This window comes from Oncorhynchus mykiss, chromosome 1, assembly GCF_057628025.1.
Source record: "Oncorhynchus mykiss isolate SJ-2025 chromosome 1, ASM5762802v1, whole genome shotgun sequence".
Lineage (NCBI taxonomy): Eukaryota > Metazoa > Chordata > Actinopteri > Salmoniformes > Salmonidae > Oncorhynchus > Oncorhynchus mykiss.
Window position 1 is genome coordinate 15,628,813 of NC_143022.1, and position 25,112 is coordinate 15,653,924.

The 25,112-nt window shown below is 45.0% G+C and overlaps 1 protein-coding gene across 1 annotated transcript; it reads left to right on the top strand.

Moving 5' to 3' along the window:
• Positions 1-23,840, top strand: axdnd1 (axonemal dynein light chain domain containing 1). Its single transcript, XM_021557652.3, has 25 exons — positions 1-561; positions 929-1,113; positions 1,295-1,398; positions 1,546-1,648; positions 1,934-2,019; positions 2,093-2,149; positions 2,621-2,729; positions 3,259-3,380; positions 4,208-4,348; positions 4,503-4,607; positions 4,915-5,035; positions 8,115-8,216; positions 8,414-8,580; positions 8,694-8,763; positions 14,807-15,041; positions 15,360-15,576; positions 15,723-15,816; positions 16,088-16,290; positions 18,979-19,069; positions 19,228-19,374; positions 21,950-22,045; positions 22,617-22,742; positions 22,859-22,950; positions 23,119-23,249; positions 23,619-23,840. The coding sequence occupies exons 1-25, from the start codon at positions 450-452 to the stop codon at positions 23,732-23,734; spliced, it is 3,132 nt and encodes a 1,043-aa protein (XP_021413327.2). The 5' UTR covers positions 1-449; the 3' UTR covers positions 23,735-23,840.
• Positions 23,841-25,112: the final 1,272 nt, after the last annotated feature.

Genomic DNA, 25,112 nt, shown 5'->3' on the forward strand with positions numbered 1-25,112 from the left:
GATGTATTTGATACCATTCCAGCCATTACCACGAGCCCGTACTCCCCAATTAAGGTGCCACCAACCTCCTGGGACTGGGTTTATGAAATTTGGACTCTCCATGGGAACGAGGGCTTTCCTCCGACCCTCCTCGTCTACAGACACGCCCATTTGCTGCAGTTGAGCGTCCATAGCAACAACTCCATGGGGGGGAAGTGACTGACAGGAGTTTTGAAATAATTCCAGTGACACTAAAGTTCTTCAGTGAGGTTTTAGCTAGCTACTTTGCTCTCTCATGGACGCTAATATTTATAACAACGCTATGCAGAACAAAGTTGCTTGGAAGTGGCGAGTTATCGACTACATGCGAACATGCTAATGTTAATTGGGCTATTTTTGGCTAACGTTAGATAGCTCGCTATAATTAGTATTATTGTTTACATTTTGTAGCTAGCTAATGTTAGTTGAGGATGTCTGCATCCATAAAATCAAGCCCGTCACCTCCTGTCTTACCGAAACCAGAGGGCCGAAGGATAAAGTCAAGTCATTCTCTTGTATCGCCTGTGGAAGATCATGACAGAGGTAAACTATGGACAGACAGGTGTATGCGTGGTGTTTCTATCCTGCTTGTTAAGCTAGCTACTAGCTACACGGTTTGTGCTATCCGGGATCCTTCGGACGTCCCTGGAGTTGACATTTTAAAATGGTTAAGGTTGGTTGGGGGGACGCCCCAAGGTTCTTACATAGCACTGGCCCTAGTTACATATAGCTTGCAACAGTAGCTGTGGCAGAACATGTGCTCTCTCTCTATTATGTACCTATGAATTCCAATATTTCAGCTTCCAGACATTTTCCCTTACAATACAATACTTTGCAGAACACCTTTATAAATACATTTGATTGATTGACTCAATTGAGCATTATGTTGTATGTTTGTGTCTGTCCTCAGCCCTTTTAGAACTCCCTGAGCTGAAAGAGAAACAGGTGCCAGTGACAGATCGATCAAAGATGCAGCTTGTCCCGATGCAGAATGACTTGATCCCAGATGAGCTCCTGGCCACCCTCACCTCAACCATCTGTCCCCATGATAGGTTGGGACCCCCAAAGCTAACCAAGACCCCCAAAGACTTCAAGGTATGGTTTATGTATGGTAACTGATCCAGGGCTTTAGTGCGGTTTGGTCCAGCATAGATGTCAAATGCCAGAGTCAAGTCTAACCAGATTCCTGTCACATGACACACTACATTGTTTGTAAGTAAATCGTTTTTTTTGTTTGTCTATGGTTGTTTATTCTTGGTTTAACTGCCTCCCTTAGGTCTATGGAATACGACACACGGACGCGGTTTGGCATCACCCAGTTGGACGCAAGAAATACAAATACTTTCTCGACCAACCAACGTCATTGACTGGAGCGGGCAGGTTTGACCAATACGAATTCTTGTTGGGAATTTGCAATGCAAAGGGGACATGAGCTGCCATATCAGTGTATCTAAATGTTTATAGCAAAATGCATTACTCATTTTCTGTCTGTGATTGTTTTGTGTTGTGTACTGTGTGTTGGCTCAGGGACATCTCCTTTTTGTGTGATTCCATGGCCTCTCAGAGGGAGAGGATTCCCCTGCCACCCATGGCTGACAGGGGCACCACCCACACACAGGGCATTCAAAAGGCAAGCAGAGCCCGGACATGCATATAAAAACACAAATGGACGCTTATATTTTGCAATGTCCGGGGCCCCAGATTGGCATAGGCTGCACATTTTAGACCATTCCATTGGTCCTAAAGTGAAATCTCCACGCACCGGGGAAGCGGGAGATGCAAACGAGTGCACCCAAATGCCATTGCCTTTAAATGTGTGGCCATCGTCAATGAATTGATCTGATTCCAGACACGGTCATTACCAGACACAGTCTGTTCTGTGTTGTTTAACAGGCCCTTGTGTTGTTCTCCCCAGGACATGAGCCTTATGGAGAGCCTCATCCCAGAGGAATATCACATTGTGAAAAACAAAGGGGTTCAAGGACTGGAGTGCTATGACGAGTGAGTGAGGAAGATTCTACTGTGTGTTGTATTTTCCCCCTCCGCTGACTTCTATTCCTCTCTCCCGTTTTAGTAAATTCACAGTACTGTTGGAGGACGACGAAAGGATGCTCAAAGTCTTTCCATCAATGTGAGTGAAAAAGTGATCATGTCAACATGCAGTGTTCTGAATGACTGTAACAACATGGCAAATGTCTATAGCAGTAATCAGAGTTACAGGAAGTGCAGACTTTTGTTCTATCTCAGCACTAACACCTAATTCAGCTGATCAGATTATTGATCTGTACACACACTGTAGCTCTCACGACCAGGGTTGGTGACCACTGTTATGTGTGTGTTTCTGTGCGTGTGTGTGTGCGTTTTTGTGTGTGTGTTTGTGTGTGCGTGTGTGTGTTTGTGAGTGTGTGTGTTTGTTTGTTTGTACGTGTGTGTGTGTATACTTGTGTGTGTGTGTGTGTGTTTGTACGTGTGTGTGTTTGTACGTGTGTGTGTTTGTACGTGCGTGTGTGTTTGTACGTGTGTGTGCGTGTGTTTGTGTGTGTGTGTGTGTGTGTTTGTACGTGTGTGTGTATACGTGTGTTTGTGTGTGTGTATGCCTCAGGAGGCCCAGTGGGCGGCTGGAGGCAGTGCAGCTGATGAAGGTGATGGATGAGATGTTGGACAGAGCAGGGGTCAACCAGGAGTACAGAGCACTGACTGGACTGTCACAGGTAAACCAGGACACAGGGTCAATCCCAAATAGCACCCTATTGCCTAGGTAGTGCACTACTTTCGACCAGGGCATATAAATAATGCACTATATAGGGAATAGGGTGCCATTTGGGATGCAAACAGTATCATGTTTATTCTATAGCTTTCTGTCTCTGACATTTTATCACATTTGTTGTCATGTTTATGACAAGATTATGACACTGTAATGACGTACAGTTCAAATCAAGTGTGACCGAATTGGCATAGGTAACATATGTAAGTTTCCTGAAGTGACATAATGTATGTAACTGAACTGGATTGGACAGGACATTACCGTTGACTTAATCCAACCATCTTAGCTCATTTTTTTCTCTGTGCCTTGTCCACTAAATATGTTTGATGATATCGTTTGCGTTCCAAATGGCACCCTATTCCCTATAGTGTAATACTTTTGACCAGAGCCCTATGGGTCCGGGGTCAAAGTATTACCCTATGTAGTGAATAGTGTGCCATTTGAGACACACATCATCTCTGTGACCCCCTACCCAGATGCAAGGCCTTCTAGAGCTGGTGCGTGTGGAACAGAACATCTACAACATAGTGTTCCATGAGCTGATCAGACAGGTCAGTGTGGAGTGTGCTGAGAGAGGACAGCTCCTGGCTAAGCTCAGGTAAGTACAGGGGGGAGGGGACTCCATGAACCTTTTTCTCCAGTGTGCCCTTATGAATGCGATCCAGGATCCAGTTCATACAATGAGTGGACAAAACATTAAGAACACCTGTTCTTTCCATGACATAGACTGACCAGGTGAATCCAGGTGAAAGATATGATCCCTTATTGAGGTCACTTGTTAAATCCACTTCAATCAGTGTAGATGAAGGGGAGGAGACAGATTAAAGAAGGATTTTGAAGCCTCCCGGGTGGCACACTGGTCTAAGCTGTGCCACCAGAGACTCTGGGTTCGAGCCCAGGCTCTGTCGCAGCCGGCCGCGACCGGGAGGTCCATGGGGCGACGCACAATTGGCCTTGCGTCATCCGGGTTAGGGAGGGTTTGGCCGGTAGGGATATCCTTGTCATATCGCGCCCAATGGGCCGCAGTGCACGCTAACCAAGGTCACCAGGTGCACGGTGTTTCCTCCGACACATTGGTGTGGCTGGCTTCCGGGTTGGATGCGCGCCTTGGTTGGGTTGTGTTTCGGAAGACGCATGGCTCTTCTCTCCCGAGCCCGTATGGGAGTTGTAGCGATGAGACAAGATAGTAACTAAATTCAATTAAATGTTTTTTTTTAAATGGTCAACCACAAACCTGTGGGAAGCATTGGAGTCAACATGGGCCAACATCCCTGTGGAACACTTTCAACACCTTGTAGAGTCCATGCCCTGATGAATTGAGGCTGTTCTGAGTGCAAAAAGGAAGGGGGGGTGTAACTCAATATTAGGAAGGTATACTCAGTGTAGGTCTAACTGTGTCCCTCCCTGTGTGCTCCTGTGGTCCAGACAGAGGTATGTGGCTCTGTTGGACCGTATCCCCAGGCAGCTGAAGGGTCTCCACACAGAGACACTGGCCCAGAGAGCTCTGGACCGCAGGCTCACAGAGGAGATCATCTGCTTCAGGAGCTCCATCTCTAAGCTTAACACGTGAGCCTGGGACTGTGTGTGTGTGTGTGGGGGGGGGGGTGTCTGCAATTACAGAATCTATATTGATATATACAGTACATCATTTAGAAGATTTTTTTCCCTTTAGCTATGTATATGATTTTTGTCTGTGTATTCTTGTGCGTGTGCACTTCAGAGAGCTGTGTAAGATGAGGGAGCATGACGAGTATGTGTCCAAGCAGGCTGAGAGAGCACAGGAGGAGCTGGCCAAGGCTCTGGAACAATCACAGAAGAACTCTGAGTAAGTGACTGATTGGCCATCATACCTGCTGCTGTGCATACTGTACACGGACACTATTTACTAAGTTTAATGATTTAAGCTTTGCTCCTTGTCTTCTATCCCCTATCTGAATATGCTTTATGTCTCCTATCCTTCTACCCCCTATCTAAATTGTGCAAACTTTGCAAAGATGAAATCTCTGAAAATAATCTGGGATAATATGTACACAAATGGCTAAATATGAACAAGTAGGAACAACTCTTATCTACTGTACTATAAACTGTACTAGGATGTATGACCTATGACCTCTATGTACCTGTGTCCTCAGTGTGGTGGGAGAGTACCATGGCCTGTATGAGATGCAGAGGAGGAGATTGGAGGGACAGGTGGCCAGACTGACGGATGAGAGGGACCTGTGGAGCAGAGTCACTTACAACCTGGCCCTCAAGGTCGGTCTCTGTCTGTCTGTCCGCCCGTCCGTTCATCTGTCCTTCTCTCTTTGTTCCTCTGTCTGTCTGTCTGTCCGTCCGTCCGTCCGTCTGTCTGTGTCAGTCTGTCCGCCGGTCCGTTCCTACCACTTGTCACTCAAGGTCTGTCGGTCTGTCTTGTCTTGTCTTGTCTGTCGGCCTGCTGTCCTTCTGTCAGTATTTCTGTCTGTCTTTCGGTCTAACTTTCCATCTATCTTGTCTGTTTGTCCGTTCGTCAGTCCTTGTCAGCCATCTTGTTGTAGCATTAGCAACATTAGGACATGTTGAAATACAATAGAATGCATAGCTATGTTAGGACATACAGTACCAGTAAAAAGTGGACACACCTACTCCTTTACTCGAATAATAGTGAAGACATCAAAACTATGAAATAACACATATGGAATCATGTAGTAACCAAAGAAGTGTTAAACAAATCAAAATATATTTTAGATTCTTCAAAGTAGTCACCCTTTGCCTTGATGACAGCTTTGCATACTCTTGGCATTCTCTCAACCAGCTTCATGAGGAATGCTTTTCCAACAGTCTTGTAGGAGTTCCCACATATGCTGAGCACTTGTTGGCTGCTTTTCCTTCACTACGCGGTCCATCTCATCCCCAACCATCTCAATTGGGTTGAGGTCGGGTGATTGTGGAGGCCAGGTCATCTGATGCAGCACCATCACTCTCCTTCTTGGTCAAATAGCCCTTACACAGCCTGGAGGTGTGTTTTGGGTCATTGTCCTGTTGAAAAAAAAATGATAGTCCCACTAACCAGATGGTATGGCGTATTGCTGCAGAATGCTGTGGTAGCCTTGCTGGTTAAGTGTGCCTTGAATTCTAAATAAATCACTGACAGTGTCCCCAGTAAAGCACCATCACACCTCCTCCTCCATGCTTCACAGTGGGAACCACACTTGCGGAGTTCATCACAAAAACACGGCGTTTGGAACCAAACATCTCATATTTGGACTGATCAGACCAAAGGACAGATTTCCACCTGTCTAATGTCCATTGCTCGTGTTTCTTGGCCCAATCAAGTCTCTTCTTTTTATTAGTGTCCTTTAGTAGTGGTTTCTTTGCAGCAATTTGACCATGAAGGACCTGATTGGCGCAATCTCCTCTGAACAGTTGATGCTGAGATGTGTCTGTTACTTGAACTCTGTGAAGCATTTATATGTGCTGCAATCTGAGCTCTAATGAACTTATCCTCTGCAGCAGAGGTAACTCAGGGTCTGCCTTTCCTGTGGCGGTCCTCATGAGAGCCAGTTTCTTCATAGCGCTTGAAGAAACTTTCAAAGTTCTTGAAATGTTCCGCATTGACTGACCTTCGTGTCTTAACCTTTTGCGTGTAGGGGGCAGTATTTTCGTTTTTGGCAAAAAAACGTACCCATTTGAAACGGCCTATTTCTCAGCCCCAGAAACTAGAATATGCATATAATTGTCAGATTATGATACAAAACACTCTAAAGTTTCCAAAACTGTCAAAATATTGTCTGTGAGTATAACATAACTGATATTGCAGGCGAAAACCTGAGGAAAATCCAATCAGGAAATGCCTCTTATTTTGAAACCTCTCTGTTCCTATGCATGCCTATCCTCAATTTAAAGGGATATCAACCAGATTCCTTTTTCTATGGCTTCCCTAAGGTGTCAACAGTCTTTAGACATAGTTTCAGGCTTTGTTTTGAAAAATGAGCAAGAAAGATCACATTGCGTAAGTGGATAGGTGGGGGATCTGAGTGAGTTTTGCGGCCATTGTTTCTCCCTGTCTTATTGAAAAACCTACACTCCCAGTTGATATATTATCGAATATATATATTTTAAAAACAACCTGAGGATTGATTATAAAAAACGTTTGACATGTTTCTGTGGACATTATGGATATTATGTGGAATTTTCGTCTGCGTTGTCGTGACCGCTCTTTCCTGTGGATTTCTGAACATAACGTGACAAACAAACGGAGGTATTTTGGATATAAAAATAATCTTTATGGAACAAAAGGAACATTTGTTGTGTAACTGGGAGTCTCGTGAGTGAAAACATCCGAAGATCATCAAAGGTAAACGATTCATTTGATTGCTTTTCTGATTTTCGTGACCAAAGTACCTGATGCTAAGTGTACTTAACGTTTTGTCATGCGATCGATAAACTTACACAAATGCTTGGATTGCTTTCGCTGTAAAGCATAATTTCAAAATCTGAGACGACAGATGGATTAACAAAAGGCTAAACTGTGTTTTGCAATATTGCACTTGTGATTTCATGAATATTAATATTTTTTGTCATATTATTTGACTGTGGCGCTATGCTATTCAGCAGTTGCTGATGACAATTATCCCTCTTAAGGGATGGGTAGCGTCAAGAAGTTAAAGTAATGATGGACTGTCGTTTCTCTTTGCTTATTTGAACTGTTCTTGCCATAATATGTACTTGGTATTTTACCAAATAGGGCTATCTTCTGTATACCACCCTACCTTGTCACAATACAACTGATTGGCTCAAACATTAAGAAGGAAATCAATTCCCAAAATTAACTTTTAAGAAGGCACACCTGTTAATTGAAATGCATTCCAGGTGACTACCTCATGCAGCTGGTCGAGACAATGCCAGGAGTGTGCAAAGCTGTCATCAAGGCAAAGGGTGGCTACTGTGTAGAATTTAAAATCTAAAATATATTTTGATTTGTTTAACACTTTTTTTGGTTACTACATGATTCCATATGTGTTATTTTATAGTTTTGATGTCTTCACTGTTATTCTACAATATAGAAAATAGTTAAAATAAAGAAAAACTCTTGAATGAGTAGGTGTGTCCATACTTTTGACTGGTATTGTAGATTTCAAAGTGAAGACGAGGAGAGAAGGGAGCAGAACCGCAGACTTCTCTCGTCCTGATCCTAGTGTTAACTGGGGTTTATTCTTTTGGCACCAAACGGAAGAAACAGGGAGGAGCTACCAGGACATTTTAGTTTTCCGTTGCAAAATATTTTGCTACGAAGTACCGTTATGAATACAACCCTATATATCAGAGTTGTTGATATTGATTTGTTTCCTCCCAGGTGATCAAGTTGAACAACCTCCAGCTGGCCAGCAGGCTTCACGTCAGTGAGCAGACCTGGACCAAGACTGCTGAGCACTTTACACTCTTCCTGACCTCCAAGGTAAACTCCACACTGTCATAGGCCATTCACCGTAGATGGGAATTCCTGCTTTTCTGAAATCATCTATTATTGATACGGTATTCTATTTTTCTATGTTGTCCTGGTCTCGTCCCTCATATGACAAATTGACTGAATTGGAATAAAACAACTTCATACTGATGAAAATAATAATGAAACATAAACCTTATATCTCGTAGGACACAGAAGACCTGAACCATATCATGCAGCTGACAGAGCAGTGGAAGGAGCAGCTGACGTCCTTTGTGCAGAGTCTGAGAGAGGCTGAGCACGGTCACTGTGAGGGGATAAGTAGCATACAAGCTGACATCGTCAAATGGCACACGTTTGTTGGCACCAACATCAGGTAGCGTAGACATGCCCACTGGCACCTACTCATAGAAATGACTGTCAGCCTGTCACGAGAGCAGTTGTCATTGTTTTGTCTTCATATCATTGTGATGTTTGTTTGTTTTGTAGGAGCCCGGATCCGAAATTTGAGAAAGTTTCAGAAGAACAGCTTTATTCAGATTTGAAACAGTGGTCCAATGTAAGAATTGTTCTTCTGTTCCTGTTTTAATGTTGAGGTTTTTAACGCTTTCATATGTGTATCACTGGATATATTTTAGTACTAGACTGGAACAAAACCCTGCACACTCTGTGAGTCCTCAGGACCAGGAAAGAAGAATACTGCTCAACTGTATGTCACCAGTGTAGCACCACTGTAATACCCTTTTCACACTACTGAGTGAAACCGTGCTGAGCCAAGCTTAGCTGTACTGAGCTGGCCTGTTTATTTTATTGAACCTTTATTAAACTAAGCAAATCAGTTCTTCTTAATCCCAGATGGTGTAGCAGTCAGATGTCTTTGTCGTGTCGCATGTGTATATATATCTTTTATATATTTTTTCTTTGCATATTTTTCTAAACCTTAACTTCAAAATACTCTCTTGCAACCCGCCTCACCCAATGTGGTATGGATCTGCTTTTTTCGAAAGTGTTTTTCCCTTCACTTCTGAATCGGAACCCCCAACAGAAGCTAGCCAGCTAACTAGCTACTAGCTAGTAGTCAGCTAACCACTGCTAGCGGTCATCAGCTATCCTTTAGCTCGGAAAACTCTCGCCTGTTTGCACAACACGATTCAAACCAGAGCATACCGGACCTATTTTTCTCTCCATATCCCCGGTTTTCCCACCGCAAGCTCTGAACCTTTTCACCTGGATCATCGCAGCTAGCTAGCTGCAATCCTAGTGGCTACTCCTGGCTAATGTCTCTGTCCCGAAGCAATCACCAATTAGCCTGAAGCTAGCCCATGCTAAGCCCATCTCCCGGCTAACTGAAGAGGTCCATCAGCCATTCCTGGGCTACAATACATATACCTGAACCCCTTTTACTGCCGGTACGAAGCCCCGCCGATCCTTCACGAAAGAAGTACTGACATAATCTGCCCCAGGAGGTTATTAAACTGGCCCCTCCGTTGCGACGTCCCCTGAATACCCATCTGCTAGCCTGCTTTCCGCGGCCCGCTAGCGGTCTAGAGCAAATCGGACCGTTAGCTGAATTTCTTTGGCCACTATACCTATTTTGCCAATTGGTCTGGACCCCTTTACCACATGGAACTGGACCCCTTTACCACACTGAACCCTACTAATCCATCACAACTGACGAGGAGTCTCCGCACGAGGAGGCTATAACAGACTTCCTCCGTTGCGATGTCCTGGCCGGGGCTAGTTTGCTAGCCCCGGCCAACTAGCTGACTGAATCGCCGTGTCTCCAGCCAGCCTTACTACTCACTGGACTCCTGTGATCACAATGCATAGGTTTACCTCCACTGAATCCACATCCTACCATACCTTTGTCTGTACATTATGCCTTGAATCTATTTTATTGCGCCCAGAAACCTACCCCTTTTACTCTCTGTTTCAAACATACTAGACGTCCAGTTCTTATAGCCTTTGAATCCTGGCTTAGGAAGACCACCAAAAACCCTGAAATTTCCATCCCTAACTATAACATTTTCCGACAAGATAGGACTGCCAAAGGGGGCGGTGTTGCAATCTAACATTTTTATACTTTTAAAAATCCACCTTTCCAGAAACCAGAAAGTCTCTCACCGTTGTAGCTTGCTTTAGACCACCCTCTGCCCCCAGCTGTGCCCTGGACACCATATGTGAATTGATTGCCCCCCATCTATCTTCAGAGCTTGTGCTGCTAGGTGACCTAAACTGGGACATGCTTAACACCTCGGCCATCCTACAATCTAAGCTTGATGCCCTCAATCTCACACAAATTATCAATGAACCCACCAGGTACAACCCCAAATCCGTAAACATGGGCACCCTCATTGATATCATCCTAGCCAACTTGCCCTCCAAATACACCTCTGCTGTCTTCAACCAAGATCTCAGCAATCCCTGCCGCATTGCCTGCAACTGTAACGGGTCTGCGGTCAAATGACCACCCCTCATCACTGTCAAACGCTCCCTAAAACACTTCAGCTTGCAGGCCTTTCTAATCGACCTGGCCTGGGTATCCTGGAAGGATATTGACCTCATCCCGTCCGTAGAGGATGCCTGGTTATTCTTTAAAAGTGCCTTCCTCACCATATTAAACAACCATGCCCCTTTAAAAAAGTGTAGAACCAGGAACAGATATAGCCCTTGGTTATCTCCAGACCTGACTGCCCTTGACCAGCACAAAAACATCCTGTGGCGTTCTGCATTAGCATCGAATAGCCCCCGTGATATGCAACTTTTCGGAGAAGTTAGGAACCAATATACAGGCAGTTAGGAAAGCTAAGGCTAGCTTTTTCAAGCAGAATTTTGCATCCTGTAGCACAAACTCAAAAAAGTTCTGGGACACTGTAAAGTCCATGGAGAATAAGAACACCTCCTCCAAGCTGCCCACTTCACTGAGGCTTGGAAACACTGTCACCACCGATCCACCACCAATCCACTATAATTGATCCGCCACCAATCCACTATAATTGAGAATTTCAATAAGCATTTTTCTACGGCTGGCCATGCTTTCCACCTGGCTAACTCTAGCCCGGTCAATAGCCCTGCACCCCCCACAGCAACTTGCCCAAGCCTCCCCCATTTCTCCTTCGCCCAAATCCAGATAGCTGATGTTCTTAAAGAACTGCAAAACCTGGACCCCTACAAATCAGCCGGCTAGACAATCTGGACCCTCTCTTTGTAAAATTATCTGCCATAATTGTTGCAACCCCTATTACTAGCCTGTTCAACCTCTCTTTCATATCGTCTGAGATTCTCAAAGATTGCAAAGCTGCCGCGGTCATCCCCCTCTTCAATGGGGGAGACACTCTAGATCCAAACTGCTACAGACCTATATCTATCCTACCCTGCCTTTCTAAGGTCTTCGAAAACCAAGTTAACAAACAGATTACCGACAATTTCGAATCCCACCGTACCTTCTCCGCTATGTAATCTGGTTTCCGAGCTGGTCATGGGTGCACCTCAGCCACGCTCAAGGTCCTAAATGATATCATAACCACCATTGATAAGAGACATTACTGTGCAGCCGTATTCATCGACCTGGCCAAGGCTTTTGACTCTGTCAATCACCACATTCTTATTGGCAGATTCAACAGCCTTGGTTTCTCAAATGATTTTCTTGCCTGGTTCACCAACTACTTCTCAGACAGAGTTCAGTGTGTCAAATCGGAGGGCCTGTTATACGGACCTCTTGCAGTCTCTATGGGGGTGCCACAGGGTTCTATTCTCGGGCCGACTCTCTTCTCTGTATACATCAATGATGTCGCTCTTGCAACAAAGCATCCTTCACTCATGCGTCAAACACCCTCGTAAACCTGACCATCCTACTGATCCTCGACTTCGGCGATGTCATTTACAGAATAGCCTCCAACACTTTACTCAACAAATTGGATGCAGTCTATCACAGTGCCATCTGTTTTGTCACCAAAGTCCCATATACTACCCACCACTGCAACCTGTACGCTCTTTTGGCTGGCCCTCGCTTCATACTCGTCGCCAAACCCACTGGCTCCAGGTCATCTACAAGTCTTTGCTAGGTAAAGCCCCTCCTTATCTCAGCTCACTGGTCACCATAGCAGCACCCACCCGTAGCATGCGCTCCACCAGGTATATCTCACTGGTCACCCCCAAAGCCAATACCTACGTTGACCGCCTCTCCTTCCAGTTCTTTGCTGCCAATGACTAGAACGAACTACAAAAATCGCTGAAGCTCGAGACTCATATCTCCCTCACTAGCTTTAAGCACCAGCTGTCAGAGCAGCTCACAGATCACTGCACCTGTACATAGCCCATCTGTAAATAGCCTGTCCAACTACCTCATCCCCATACTGTATTAATTTATTTATTTAGCTTGCTCCTTTGCACCCCAGTATCTCTACTTGTACATTCATCTTCTGCACATCTACCATTCCAGTGTTTAATTGCTTTATTGTAATTACTTCGCCTCCATGGTCTATTTATTGCCTCACCTATTTATTGCCTTATCTTACCTCATTTGCACACACTGTATATACAGTGCCTTGCGAAAGTATTCGGCCCCCTTGAACTTTGCGACCTTTTGCCACATTTCAGGCTTCAACATAAAGATATAAAACTGTATGTTTTTGTGAAGAATCAACAACAAGTGGAACACAATCATGAAGTGGAACGACATTTATTGGATATTTCAAACTTTTTTAACAAATCAAAAACTGAAAAATTGGGCGTGCAAAATTATTCAGCCCCCTTAAGTTAATACTTTGTAGCGCCACCTTTTGCTGCGATTACAGCTGTAAGTCGCTTGGGTTATGTCTCTATCAGTTTTGCACATCGAGAGACTGAAATTTTTTCCCATTCCTCCTTGCAAAACAGCTCGAGCTCAGTGAGGTTGGATGGAGAGCATTTGTGAACAGCAGTTTTCAGTTCTTTCCACAGATTCTCGATTGGATTCAGGTCTGGACTTTGACTTGGCCATTCTAACACCTGGATATGTTTATTTTTGAACCATTCCATTGTAGATTTTGCTTTATGTTTTGGATCATTGTCTTGTTGGAAAACAAATCTCCGTCCCAGTCTCAGGTCTTTTGCAGACTCCATCAGGTTTTCTTCCAGAATGGTCCTGTATTTGGCTCCATCCATCTTCCCATCAATTTTAACCATCTTCCCTGTCCCTGCTGAAGAAAAGCAGGCCCAAACCATGATGCTGCCACCACCATGTTTGACAGTGGGGATGGTGTGTTCAGCTGTGTTGCTTTTACGCCAAACATAACGTTTTGCATTGTTGCCAAAAAGTTCAATTTTGGTTTCATCTGACCAGAGCACCTTCTTCCACATGTTTGGTGTGTCTCCCAGGTGGCTTGTGGCAAACTTTAAACAACACTTTTTATGGATATCTTTAAGAAATGGCTTTCTTCTTGCCACTCTTCCATAAAGGCCAGATTTGTGCAATATACGACTGATTGTTGTCCTATGGACAGAGTCTCCCACCTCAGCTGTAGATCTCTGCAGTTCATCCAGAGTGATCATGGGCCTCTTGGCTGCATCTCTGATCAGTCTTCTCCTTGTATGAGCTGAACGTTTAGAGGGACGGCCAGGTCTTGGTAGATTTGCAGTGGTCTGATACTCCTTCCATTTCAATATTATCGCTTGCACAGTGCTCCTTGGGATGTTTAAAGCTTGGGAAATCTTTTGGTATCCAAATCCGGCTTTAAACTTCTTCACAACAGTATCTCGGACCTGCCTGGTGTGTTCCTTGTTCTTCATGATGCTCTCTGCGCTTTTAACGGACCTCTGAGACTATCACAGTGCAGGTGCATTTATACGGAGACTTGATTACACACAGGTGGATTGTATTTATCATCATTAGTCATTTAGGTCAACATTGGATCATTCAGAGATCCTCACTGAACTTCTGGAGAGAGTTTGCTGCACTGAAAGTAAAGGGGCTGAATATTTTTGCACGCCCAATTTTTCAGTTTTTGATTTGTTAAAAAAGTTTGAAATATCCAATAAATGTTGTTCCACTTCATGATTGTGTCCCACTTGTTGATGATTCTTCACAAAAAAATACAGTTTTATCTTTATGTTTGAAGCCTGAAATGTGGCAAAAGGTCGCAAAGTTCAAGGGGGCCGAATACTTTCGCAAGGCACTGTATACTTTTTTTCTACTGTATTATTGACTGTATGTTTGTTTATTCCACGTGTAACTGTGTTGTTGAGTGTGTCGAACTGCTTTGCTTTATCTTGGCCAGGTCGCAGTTGTAAATGAGAACTTGTTCTCAACTAGCCTACCTGGTTAAATAAAGGTGAAATAAAATTAAAAAAATTTAAAAAAAAGTTAAGAACAGATATTTACATTGACTGCCTACCCAGGCCAAACTCAAACCTGAACCACACTAGGCCAATTGTACGCCGCCCTATGGGACTCTAAATCACGGCCGGTTGTGATACAGCCAGGATGCGAAACAGGGTCTATAGTGACGCCTCTAGCACTGAGATGCAGTGCCTTAGCCTCTGCACCACTCGGGAGCTGCTGCTGTGAGTCAGGTATAACGGACAGTCCCACTGACATCTCCATCCTCTCCCCCATCCTTCAGGCGTTGACCATTCAGTGTGAGCGCTACGGGGGCGAAGACCTCCTCTCCTGCCAGGAGACCCTCAAAATGCTGGGCCAGCTGCAGGAGGCCTGGGAGGAGGTGGGCCTCCGGCTCTTCAGGAGACACCCGGCCCCAGACGGCGAGCCCCCCAGGGGCCAGGAGGCCATGAGGGAGCTGGGCCTGGCCGTGTCGGAGCTCCACAAGCAGCTGGGCACGCGCATCAACGGCGAGAGTGGTGAGCTTAGAAATGGAATGACCCATCGTCACAGAAAAGTTTATTAGAATTGGGCTGCATGTTCTATAGATTGTATTTCTATGGCGGTGAGAGAGTGTGAGATACGGACGCAGTCTGGAGGGAATATACAGCAGATCCCAGGAAACCGGAGCCGAAGGTAGAATTCTGGAGAACTACGTACTGGGTGTGCAGGGTTTTTTTTCATCCCATCACGAACCCCCCCTGATTCAACAAATGTTGGTCCATACTGAAGAACCCTGATAATCCCATACATACCTGAATGTATCCCTTACCAACGGGTCTGTGTGGCCCTTTCAGGAATCCACAAGCAACTGATGAGTCTGGTCGGGGTGATGGAATTCTGGGCCACCCGACTGAAGGCCCTTGTTGGCCGCACCGAGAGGCTGCCCCACTGTGATTGGCTGAAGCTGGAGAAGGCCCTGGGTAGCTGGATGTTGCTGGCGGAGGAGTCCTTGAAGCACGTCCACAGCACCCAGCCTGAGAATGAGAGGGTCAAGCACAAACCACACGTCCAGTGAGTTCTCCTGGCTCCTCTTTGTACGTTATATGTTTGTCCCAAATGGCACAATATTCCCTGTATAGTACACTACTTTTGACCAGAACCCGTTTGTTGCAAAGCTTCTTTTTTTTTTTTTGTCAAACAATTTGTGTCTATTCCAGGATCGAGATCAATGATGTCTTCAATACTCTCCGGGAGTTCATCTTGACCCAAGCCAACTTCTTTGACTGTGAGAACCGAAGGCTATGTGAGGAGGTACTGGAGATGGGCATAGCTGTCCCTGGATAGCAATTCCTTTACCTGCTATTGGAATGTGTGTACGTTTGATTTTATGGATGCATTCCAAATTGCACTCTATTCCCTTTATAGTGCACTGGTTTTGACCAGAGACCTGGGAAGATATTAATGCGTCCCAAATGACACCCTATTCCCTATATAGTGCACTACTGTTAGGGAATAGGGTCACTATAAAAGGAGTAGAGTACCCCTCCAGCCCCTACGTATTGTCTCTGGCCTGTGTTTCCAGGTGAACTCCATCCACACGGCTCTGACTCGCTGGATGGTGGACATGCTCCTCCAGATGGTCCCAGACCACTGTGACGACCAGGAGCAAGACGCCCTGCCGGGGATCAACACCACCGCCATCATGGAGGTCTCCCTGGAGCAACTAGAGGAAGACGCCAAGAACCTCTCAGAGAAACTGGACTACTTCTCCAAATATATCACCAGGTAAATATCAAATCAATCTTTATTTGTCACATGCGCCGGATAAGTGTAGACCTTACTGTGAAATGCTTACTTACAAGCCCTTAACCAACAGCGGAGTTCAAGAAGAGTTAAGAAAATATTTACCAATTAAACTAAAGTAAAAAATAATAATAATAATAATTTTTTTTAAGTAATAATAATAATAAAATAAGTAACACAATAACACAACAATAACGAGGCTATATCCTGGGGTACTGGCACCGAGTCATTGTGCGGGGGTACAGGTTAGTTGAGGTAATTTGTACATGTAGGTAGGGGTGAAGTGACTGCCTAGATAATAAACAGCAAGTCGTAGCAGTGTACAAACAAATGGAGGGGGTACCGGTGGCCATTTGTTTAATTGTTCAGCGGTCTAATGGCTTGGGGGTGGAAGCTGTTAAGGTGCCTTTTGGTCCTAGACTTTGCGCTCTGGTACCGCTTGCTGTGCAGTAGCAGGGAAAACAGTCTAACTTGGATGACTGGAGTCTCTGACAATTTTATGGGCTTTCGTCTGACACCGCCTGTTATATATGTCCTGGGTGGCAAGAAGCTTGGCCCAAGTGATGTACTGGGCCGTATGCACTACCACCTGTAGCACCTTACCGTCAGATGCTGAGCAGTTGCCATACCAGGCGGTGATGCAACCGATCAGGATGCTCTCGATGGTGTAGCTGTAGAACATTTTGAGAATCTGAGGATCCATGCCAAATCTTTTCCGTCTGCTGAGGGGGAAAAGGTTTTGTCGTGCCCTCTTCACAACTGTCTTGGTGTGTTTGGACAATGATAGTTCATTGGTGATTTGGACACCAAGAAACTTGAACATCTGGACCCGTTCCACAACAGCCCCGTTGATGATAATGGAGGCCTGTTCGGCCTGCCTTTTCCTGTAGTCCACAATCAGCTTGTCTTGCTCACATTGAGGGAGAGGTTGTTGTCCTGGCACCACACTAACAGTTCTTTGACCTCCTTCCTATAGGCCGTCTCCTCATTGTTGGTGATCAGGCCTACCACTGTTGTGTCGTCAGCAAACTTAATGATGGCGTTGGAGTCGTGTTTGGCCACGCAGTCGTGGGTGAACAGGGAATACAGGAGGGGACTAAGTACACACCACTGAGGGTCCCCAGTTTTGAAGATCAGCGTGGCAGACGTGTTATTGCCTACCCTTACCAACTGGGGGCGGCCCGTCAGGAAGTCCAGGATCCAGTTGCAGAGGGAAGTGTTTAGTCTCAGGGTCCTTAGCTTAGTGATGAGCTTTGTGGGCACTATGGTGTTGAAGGTTTTTTTTTTTTTTCACGTGTTCCTTTTGTACAGGTGGGAAAGGGAAGTGTTGAGTGCGATATCTGTGGATCTGTTGGGGCGGTATGCGAATTGGAGTGGGTCTAGGGTATCCGGGAGGATGCTGTTGAGGTGAGCCATGACCAGCCTTTCAAAGTACTTCATGGCTACTGACGTGAGTGCTACGGGGCGGTAATCATTTAGGCAGGTTACCTTCGCTTCCTTGGGCACAGGGACTATGGTGGTCTGCTTGAAACATTCAGGTATTACAGACTCGGTCAGGGAGAGGTTGAAAATGTCAGCGAAGACACTTGCCAGTTGGTCCGGACATGCTTTGAGGACACGTCCTGGTAATCCATCTGGCCCGCGGCTTTGTGAATGTTGACCTGTTTAAAGGTCTTGCTCACATCGGCTACCGAGAGCGTTATCACACAGTCATCCAGAACAGCTGGTGCTCTCGTGCATGCTTCAGTGTTGCTTGCCTTGAAGCGAGCATAAAAGGCATTTAGCTCATCTGGTAGGCTCTCGCCTGGGTTTCCCTTTGTAGTCCGTAATAGGGCATAGCGGGGTGAGATCTTGCGTGGAGCCCCAGATCGAGGGAGATTATCAGTGGTATTGTATGTCTTCCATTTCATAATAATTGCTCCCACAGTTGATTTCTTCAAACCAAGCTGCTTACCTATTGCAGATTCAGTCTTCCCAGCCTGGTGCAGGTCTACAATTTTGTTTCTGGTGTCCTTTGACAGCTCTTTGGTCTTGGCCATAGTGGAGTTTGGAGTGTGACTGTTTGAGGTTGTGGACAGGTGTCTTTTATACTGATAACAAGTTCAAACAGGTGCCATTAATACAGGTAACGAGTGGAGTGTGAGAGCCAGAAATCTTGCTTGTTTGTAGGTGACCAAATACTTATTTTCCACCATAATTTGCAAATAAATTCATCAAAAATCCTACAATGTGATTTTCTGGATTTTTTTTCTTCTCATTTTGTCTGTCATAGTTGAAGTGTACCTATGATGAAAATTAAGTGGGAGAACTTGCACAATTGGTGTCTGACTAAATACTTTTTTGCCCCACTGTATGTACATACGGTCACTGTGGGGACGACGTCGTCGATGCACTTATTGATGAAGCCGATGACTGAGGTGGTATACTCCTCAATGCCATTTATCAGAAGCTTTTTTCCGACTTACAGTAGTGCGTGCATACATTTTCGTGTGGGTGGCCCCAGAGGGAATCGAACTCACAATTCTGACATTGCAAGCGCCATGCTCTACCAACTGAGCCACACTGGATCGTAAATTTTGTAAGCATACCGATGAGTGGATCATGTGGATTTCGGGTGTAAGAAGATGGTTCACACTAACTCAGAGCTTTTTTTTCTCTCTCTCTGTGCAGCTCTTGTCGGGCCATTGTGGAGGAGGAGATTCAGAGGAGCATGGCTCGGGATGACTCAGAGAATGAGCTTTCTGAGCTCAGTAAACTGCAGGTACTCACTGACCCACACAAAGGCTTGCTGTGTAGAGCCTGCTAACATTCTCATTGTTTTGCACTCAAGGATGTGAATGCTAAGCTTGTGTGTTTGTGCTTGTGTGTGCATGCGTGTATATGTGTTTGTGTGTGTGTGCGCGCGTTCACGCTGCTCAGAGGGAATGTGGCGAGTGGATGGAGTCCTGTCGGATCCTGCTGTCCGACAAGAAGGGCAGTCCCGTGGAGCTGCTCGTCACACTGAATTTGGTCCATCGTTCTTTCACGGAACTCCTTCCCTCTGCGATGCCCAGCATGGAATCTCTGGTGAGCCTGTCATAATCCTTTACTGTGATCCCTCGCTACCTTGCAGTTAGCCACCTGATGTGTGAATACCATCCCACTGGGCACTGACATCAGTTTAATGTTTAGTTTTGATTTACATTTGATTGAGATGTCAACTAACGTAAATTCAAAGTGAATGAATTTTTTTGCCATATCATTGTAGGTTAAATATATAGATGGAGGTAAAAAGTTGGGTAAAAAAATAATAATCCCAAATTCCTTCATGTTGATGACTTCTTTGAAACCCAATCAGTTTTCCGTTTTCATTTGTGAACATCAGTAGGAAAAATATAGCCTAAATTGTTGTTGGTGAAATGACGTGGAAACAACGTTGATTCAACTAGCTTGATGGCTGTTTTGATGTAATTTTAAACATTTTTAAAAAGTCAAGAGCTTTGTTTATGTGATATAAACTCAGCAAAAAAAGAAACGTCTTCTTACTGTCAACTGCGTTTATTTTCAGCAAACTTAACAAGTGTAAAAATGTGTATGAACATAACAAGATTCAACAACTGAGACAAACTGAACAAGTTCCACAGACATGTGACTAACAGAAATGGAATAATGTGTCCCTGAACAAAGGGGGGGGGGTCAAAATCAAAAGTAACCAGCTGCATTAAGTACTGCAGTGCATCTCCTCCTCATTGGACTGCACCAGATTTGCCAGTTCTTGCTGTGAGATGTTACCCCACTCTTCCACCAAGGCACCTGCAAGTTCCCGGACATTTCTGGGGGGAATGGCCCTAGCCCTCACCCTCCGATCCAACACGTCCTAGACGTGCTCAATGGGATTGAGATCTGGGCTCTTCGCTGGCCATGGCAGAACACTGACATTCCTGTCTTGCAGGAAATCACTCACAGAACGAGCAGTATGGCTGGTGGCATGGTCATATGCTGGAGGGTCATGTCAGGATGAGCCTGCAGGAAGGGTACCACATGAGGGAGGAGGAGGTCTTCCCTGTAACGCACAGCGTTGAAATTGCCTGCAATGACCACAAGCTCAGTCCGATGATGCTGTGACACACCGCCCCAGACCATGATGGACCCTCCACCTCCAAATTGATCCTGCTCCAGGCCTCGGTGTAATGCTCATTCCTTTGACGATAAACGCAAATCCGACCATCACCCCTGGTGAGAGAAAACCACGACTTGTCAGTAAGAGCACTTTTTGCCAGTCCTGTCTGGTTTGTGCCCATAGGCGACGTTGTTGCCGGTGATGTCTGGTGAGGACCTGCCTTACAACAGGCTTACAAGCCCTCAGTCCAGCCTCTCTCAGCCTATTGCGGACATTCTGAGCACTGATGGAGGGATTGTGCGTTCCTGGTGTAACTCGGGCAGTTGTTGTTGCCATCCTGTACCTGTCCCGCAGGTGTGATGTTCGGATGTACCGATCCTGTGCAGGTGTTGTTACACGTTGTCTGCCACTGCGAGGACGATCAGCTGTCGTCTCACAGTACGGACATTGCAATTTATTGCCCTGGACACATTTGCAGTCCTCATGTCTCCTTGCAGCATGCCTAAGAGACAGAACCCAAACTGGCTGCGTGCGTGCGCCATCGTGCATAAATGTATTTTGTCCCCCCACACCAAACGCGATCACGACACGCAGGTTAAAAAATCTAAACAAACCAATTATATTAATTTGGGGACAGGTTGAAAAGCATGAAACATTTATGGCAATTTAGCTAGGTAGCTTGCAATTGCTAGCTAATTTGTCCTGGGATACAAACATTGAGTTATTATTTTACCTGAAATGCACAAGGACTTCTACTCCACCAATTAATCCACACATAAAACAGTCAACCGAATCGTTTCTAGTCATCTCTCTTCCTTCCAGGCTTTTTCTTCTCTTGACTTTATATTGCGATTGGCAACTTTCATAAATTAGGTGTATTACCGCCACTGACCTCGTTTGTCTTCAGTCACCCACGTGGGTATAACCAATGAGGAGATGCCACGTGAGTACCTGCTTCTATAAACCAATGAGGAGATGCCACGTGAGTACCTGCTTCTATAAACCAATGAGGAGATGGGAGAGGCAGGACTTGCAGCACGATCTGCGTCAGAAATAGAACTGACTTCTATTTTTGCCCTTGGCAACGCAGACGCTCGTTGGCGCGAGCAAACAGTGTGGGTGCAATAATTTAATAATATAGATTTCAAAATTTATTTTGCAACGATCATGCACGCGACGCGAGCGATGTAGTCAGCCTGTAAGGCACATTCACGCAGATGAACAGGGACCCTGGGCATCTTTCTTTTGGTGTTTTTCAGTGTCAGTAGAAAGGCCTCTTTTAGTGTCCTAAGTTTTCAGAACTGTGACCTTAATTGCCTACGGTCTGTAAGCTGTTAGTGTCTTAACGACCGTTCCACAGGTGCATGTTCATACATTGTTTATGTTTCATTGAACAAGCATGGGAAACAGTGTATAAACCCTTCACAGTGAAGATCTGTGAAGTTATTTGGATTTTAACAAATTATCTTTGAAAGACCGGGTCCTGAAAAAGGCAGTTTATTTTATTGCTGAGTTTATAATTACATCACCTGCTTTCCTCAGATGAACCTACCGGCAGTTGTTCCACTAGAAGCTTTGGATGAAGAAGAGGAGCCGAACAAGAAGAGTCCAATGGAATTCATTGAGGTCGTACACATGGTGAGCTTATACCTGCAGTAGCTACACCAAAGAATACTACTAAAACACATTTTGAAACAAAACTGCCCATGTCCTATTCCAGTACCTGAGAGGTGTTCAACAAGGACTCCTAATCCAAATCATTGAAATTACCTGACTTGGTACCGGTACCCCCTGTATATAGCCTCGTTATTGTTACTTTTTATTTTATTTTTTTACTTTAGTTTATTTAGTAAATATTTTCTTAACTTTACTTCTTGAACTGCATTGTTGGTTAAGGGCTTGTAAGTAAGCATTTCACGTTAAGGTCTACACCTGTTATATTTGGCTATGTGACAAATAACATTTGATTTGACTTGCAAGTGACTTGTTTTTATACAGCTCTGGGGTGAGATCTAGAATGAGCTTCCCATCCCCCAATCCTAATCTTTACCATTAATGGGGAAATGCTAAACGGACCCTAGTTCTATTAGCAACTTCACCCATCACATATTTTCACTCACGATTTAATATTGTTCAGAGAGCCAGAGGTTGGATGTCTCATCGACTGCAGTTTTGGAATTGTTCTGCAATACCTATTTTTGACCTGTAGGTGGAGGCAGAGTACCCAGAAGAGGCCTTGGAGTGCTCACTGGCCGGCTCTATTATGAAGCTGATAGGCCATGATGGTAACATCATTGAGCGAACCCTGGGGGAGGATACTATTCAGCTGGATGGGGTCAGTACATGGTGCTGTGTGTTTTACCAGTATATAATTTCATTATGAAAACATTGTTGTAGAAAGACAGACATTCAGATCCAATGTCCAAATCTTCTTTGTTTGGCCCTCGGCAGACTGAAGACATGGTTGCCCGTCCACACACACCTAACGGTCAGAGAGCCTTTGATGCCCTGGCCACAGTAGGGGTTCTGCAGCACGAGTTACTGTAAGTTATTTGTCATTCATGAGCGGCCACACTATCTAAAGTGCTTCACTTTATTTTTCTGTCCGACAAGGGCCATCTTGCCTGTGTGCTTTTTTGATTTTGTGTGCCTGTTTGTCTCTGTCTGTCTGTACCTGCCTGTCTGTCTGTACCTGTCTCTCTGTCTATCAGTGGGGTTGAGGCTCGTGTCCAGCGAGCAGAGGAGCGGGCCCTAAAGGCAGAGGAGGCCCTCCAGGCTGCGCTGGAGAAGATCCAAGATCTGGAGAGACAGCTACAGGGTAGGCCCAGTCTGGAGGCCAAAGGTAGGTCAACACCGTAACACTCCTCTGTGATAGGTCAACACCGTAACACACCTCTGTGATAGGTCAACACCGTAACACACCTCTGTGATAGGTCAACACCGTAACACACCTCTGTGATAGGTCAACACCGTAACACACCTCTGTGATAGGTCAACACCGTAACACACCTCTGTGATAGGTCAACACCCTAACACACCTCTGTGATAGGTCAACAATATAACACCTCTGTGATAGGTCAACACACCTCTGTGATAGGTCAACAGCGTAAAACACCTCATTGATAGGTCATCACTGTAACACCCCTTCAGTGATAGGTCAAAACTGTTGAATTTGTGTTTTGGACACTCATCCATACAATTTGCATTGCAGTGAGCAAGCAGTCTGTGGCAGCGTCTCCCAAGTCAAAGGTGTCCAGCCCTGAACCCAAACCAGTGAGTCAGAAGCCTGAGCCTAGCCCCAGACAAACCAAGCCCAAGAAACGCTGAACCCTGAAAACAGTACTGTAGCTTCAGATGTAATGTGAAACTCTGCTCCTCTGAGGATCCAACGACTTTGTATTTGACAAACGAATAAACGCAAAGTGATGTCTAAGTATTGTATGACTTGGCGTTCAACAATGTTTAATCAGTTGCCTTTTTTTGGGTTGTTCTGTCATCTGCATGCTATTTGTTAAGCAATCATGTCCTTACAGCAAGGTTATGTGACATTTGGTTCCCTCTATAGTCATGTTTATACTATATGGTTCTATAGTCATGTTTATACTATATGGTTCCCTCTCTAGTCATGTATATACTATATGGTTCCCTCTATAGTCATGTATATACTATATGGTTCCCTCTATAGTCATGTTTATACTATATGGTTCTATAGTCATGTTTATACTATATGGTTCCTTTTCAATAATAATAATATTTATTTATTATGGACCCTATTTACCCTCATATTACCCTGTCTGATTTAGCTGGTTTGCAGTGTGTCGTCATCAGTATACAATTAAAACATATTTCTACTGAGTTATATAAAACAGAGTTATATTTTCACACTTCTTCAATCTGATATGAAGGGTGTATCTCAATCTTAAATGGTGTCCTCTCCTTGCTTCCGTCTCTTCATCAGCACTGATATGAAACAACTGGAGTGGCAAAATCAGGTTCCTTGGGACCCAACATGCAGCTCTTGCATCTGAATTAAGACGCTTCCCTTTGTCTACTTACTACATCATGGGCCATCGGTCTTTCTCTTTAGTCTCTCCTGTCAGAATGGGATTGGCTGGAGCTGGGGTGGTTAAGCATCAGAGGGCAGGTCAGAGGGGATGGTGAGGGTGTGTAGCAGGAGGTGGGCGGTGGTGGGGGGGAACCAGAGAGGGCGTCCAGGGAAGACTTCAGAGTCTCACAGGCTGCAACAATCACCTACAGGACAGGGAGGAGGGGATGCTAGGGTTGGCAATGCTTGCTGTTTGGCTTTTTATGTTTATCATTCCTCCATTCTGACATACGTTGATGCCTGGACACACACACCTCTTTCATTCCGTACTTTTATTTGGGCTTGTCTCAGCCTCTACAGCTAGACTATGCTGCAGCTCAATGGGGAGACGAAGGTCCTCTCTGAATTGAACACGGTGTAGCGGTGGGGGGCTGGCCAGCAAGTGACTAGAGTGTGAAGTAACACAAGCGTAGACCAATTTTGACCTTTCTCCTGGAAAACGCCATAGCGCCGGAAAACAATAAAACCAAAACCTAGCTCTTCTTTGAGCCTTTCTACACGGGTCTTCCGGTCCCTCTGCTACCGGACAGCTAAGCTGTTTACCGGCATATCCAACAAAAGAAAACAGAAATCCAACAGGCTTAATCTTACTGGGGTCAG

Coding starts and splice junctions, on each gene's coding strand:
- axdnd1 (XM_021557652.3), top strand. CDS start 450: ATGTCTGCATCCATAAAATCAAGCCCGTCACCTCCTGTCTTACCGAAA. Junction 1,649..1,933: donor ACACACAGGGCATTCAAAAG/GCAAGCAGAGCC, acceptor TGTTCTCCCCAG/GACATGAGCCTTATGGAGAG. Junction 22,046..22,616: donor TCATTGAGGTCGTACACATG/GTGAGCTTATAC, acceptor TTTGACCTGTAG/GTGGAGGCAGAGTACCCAGA.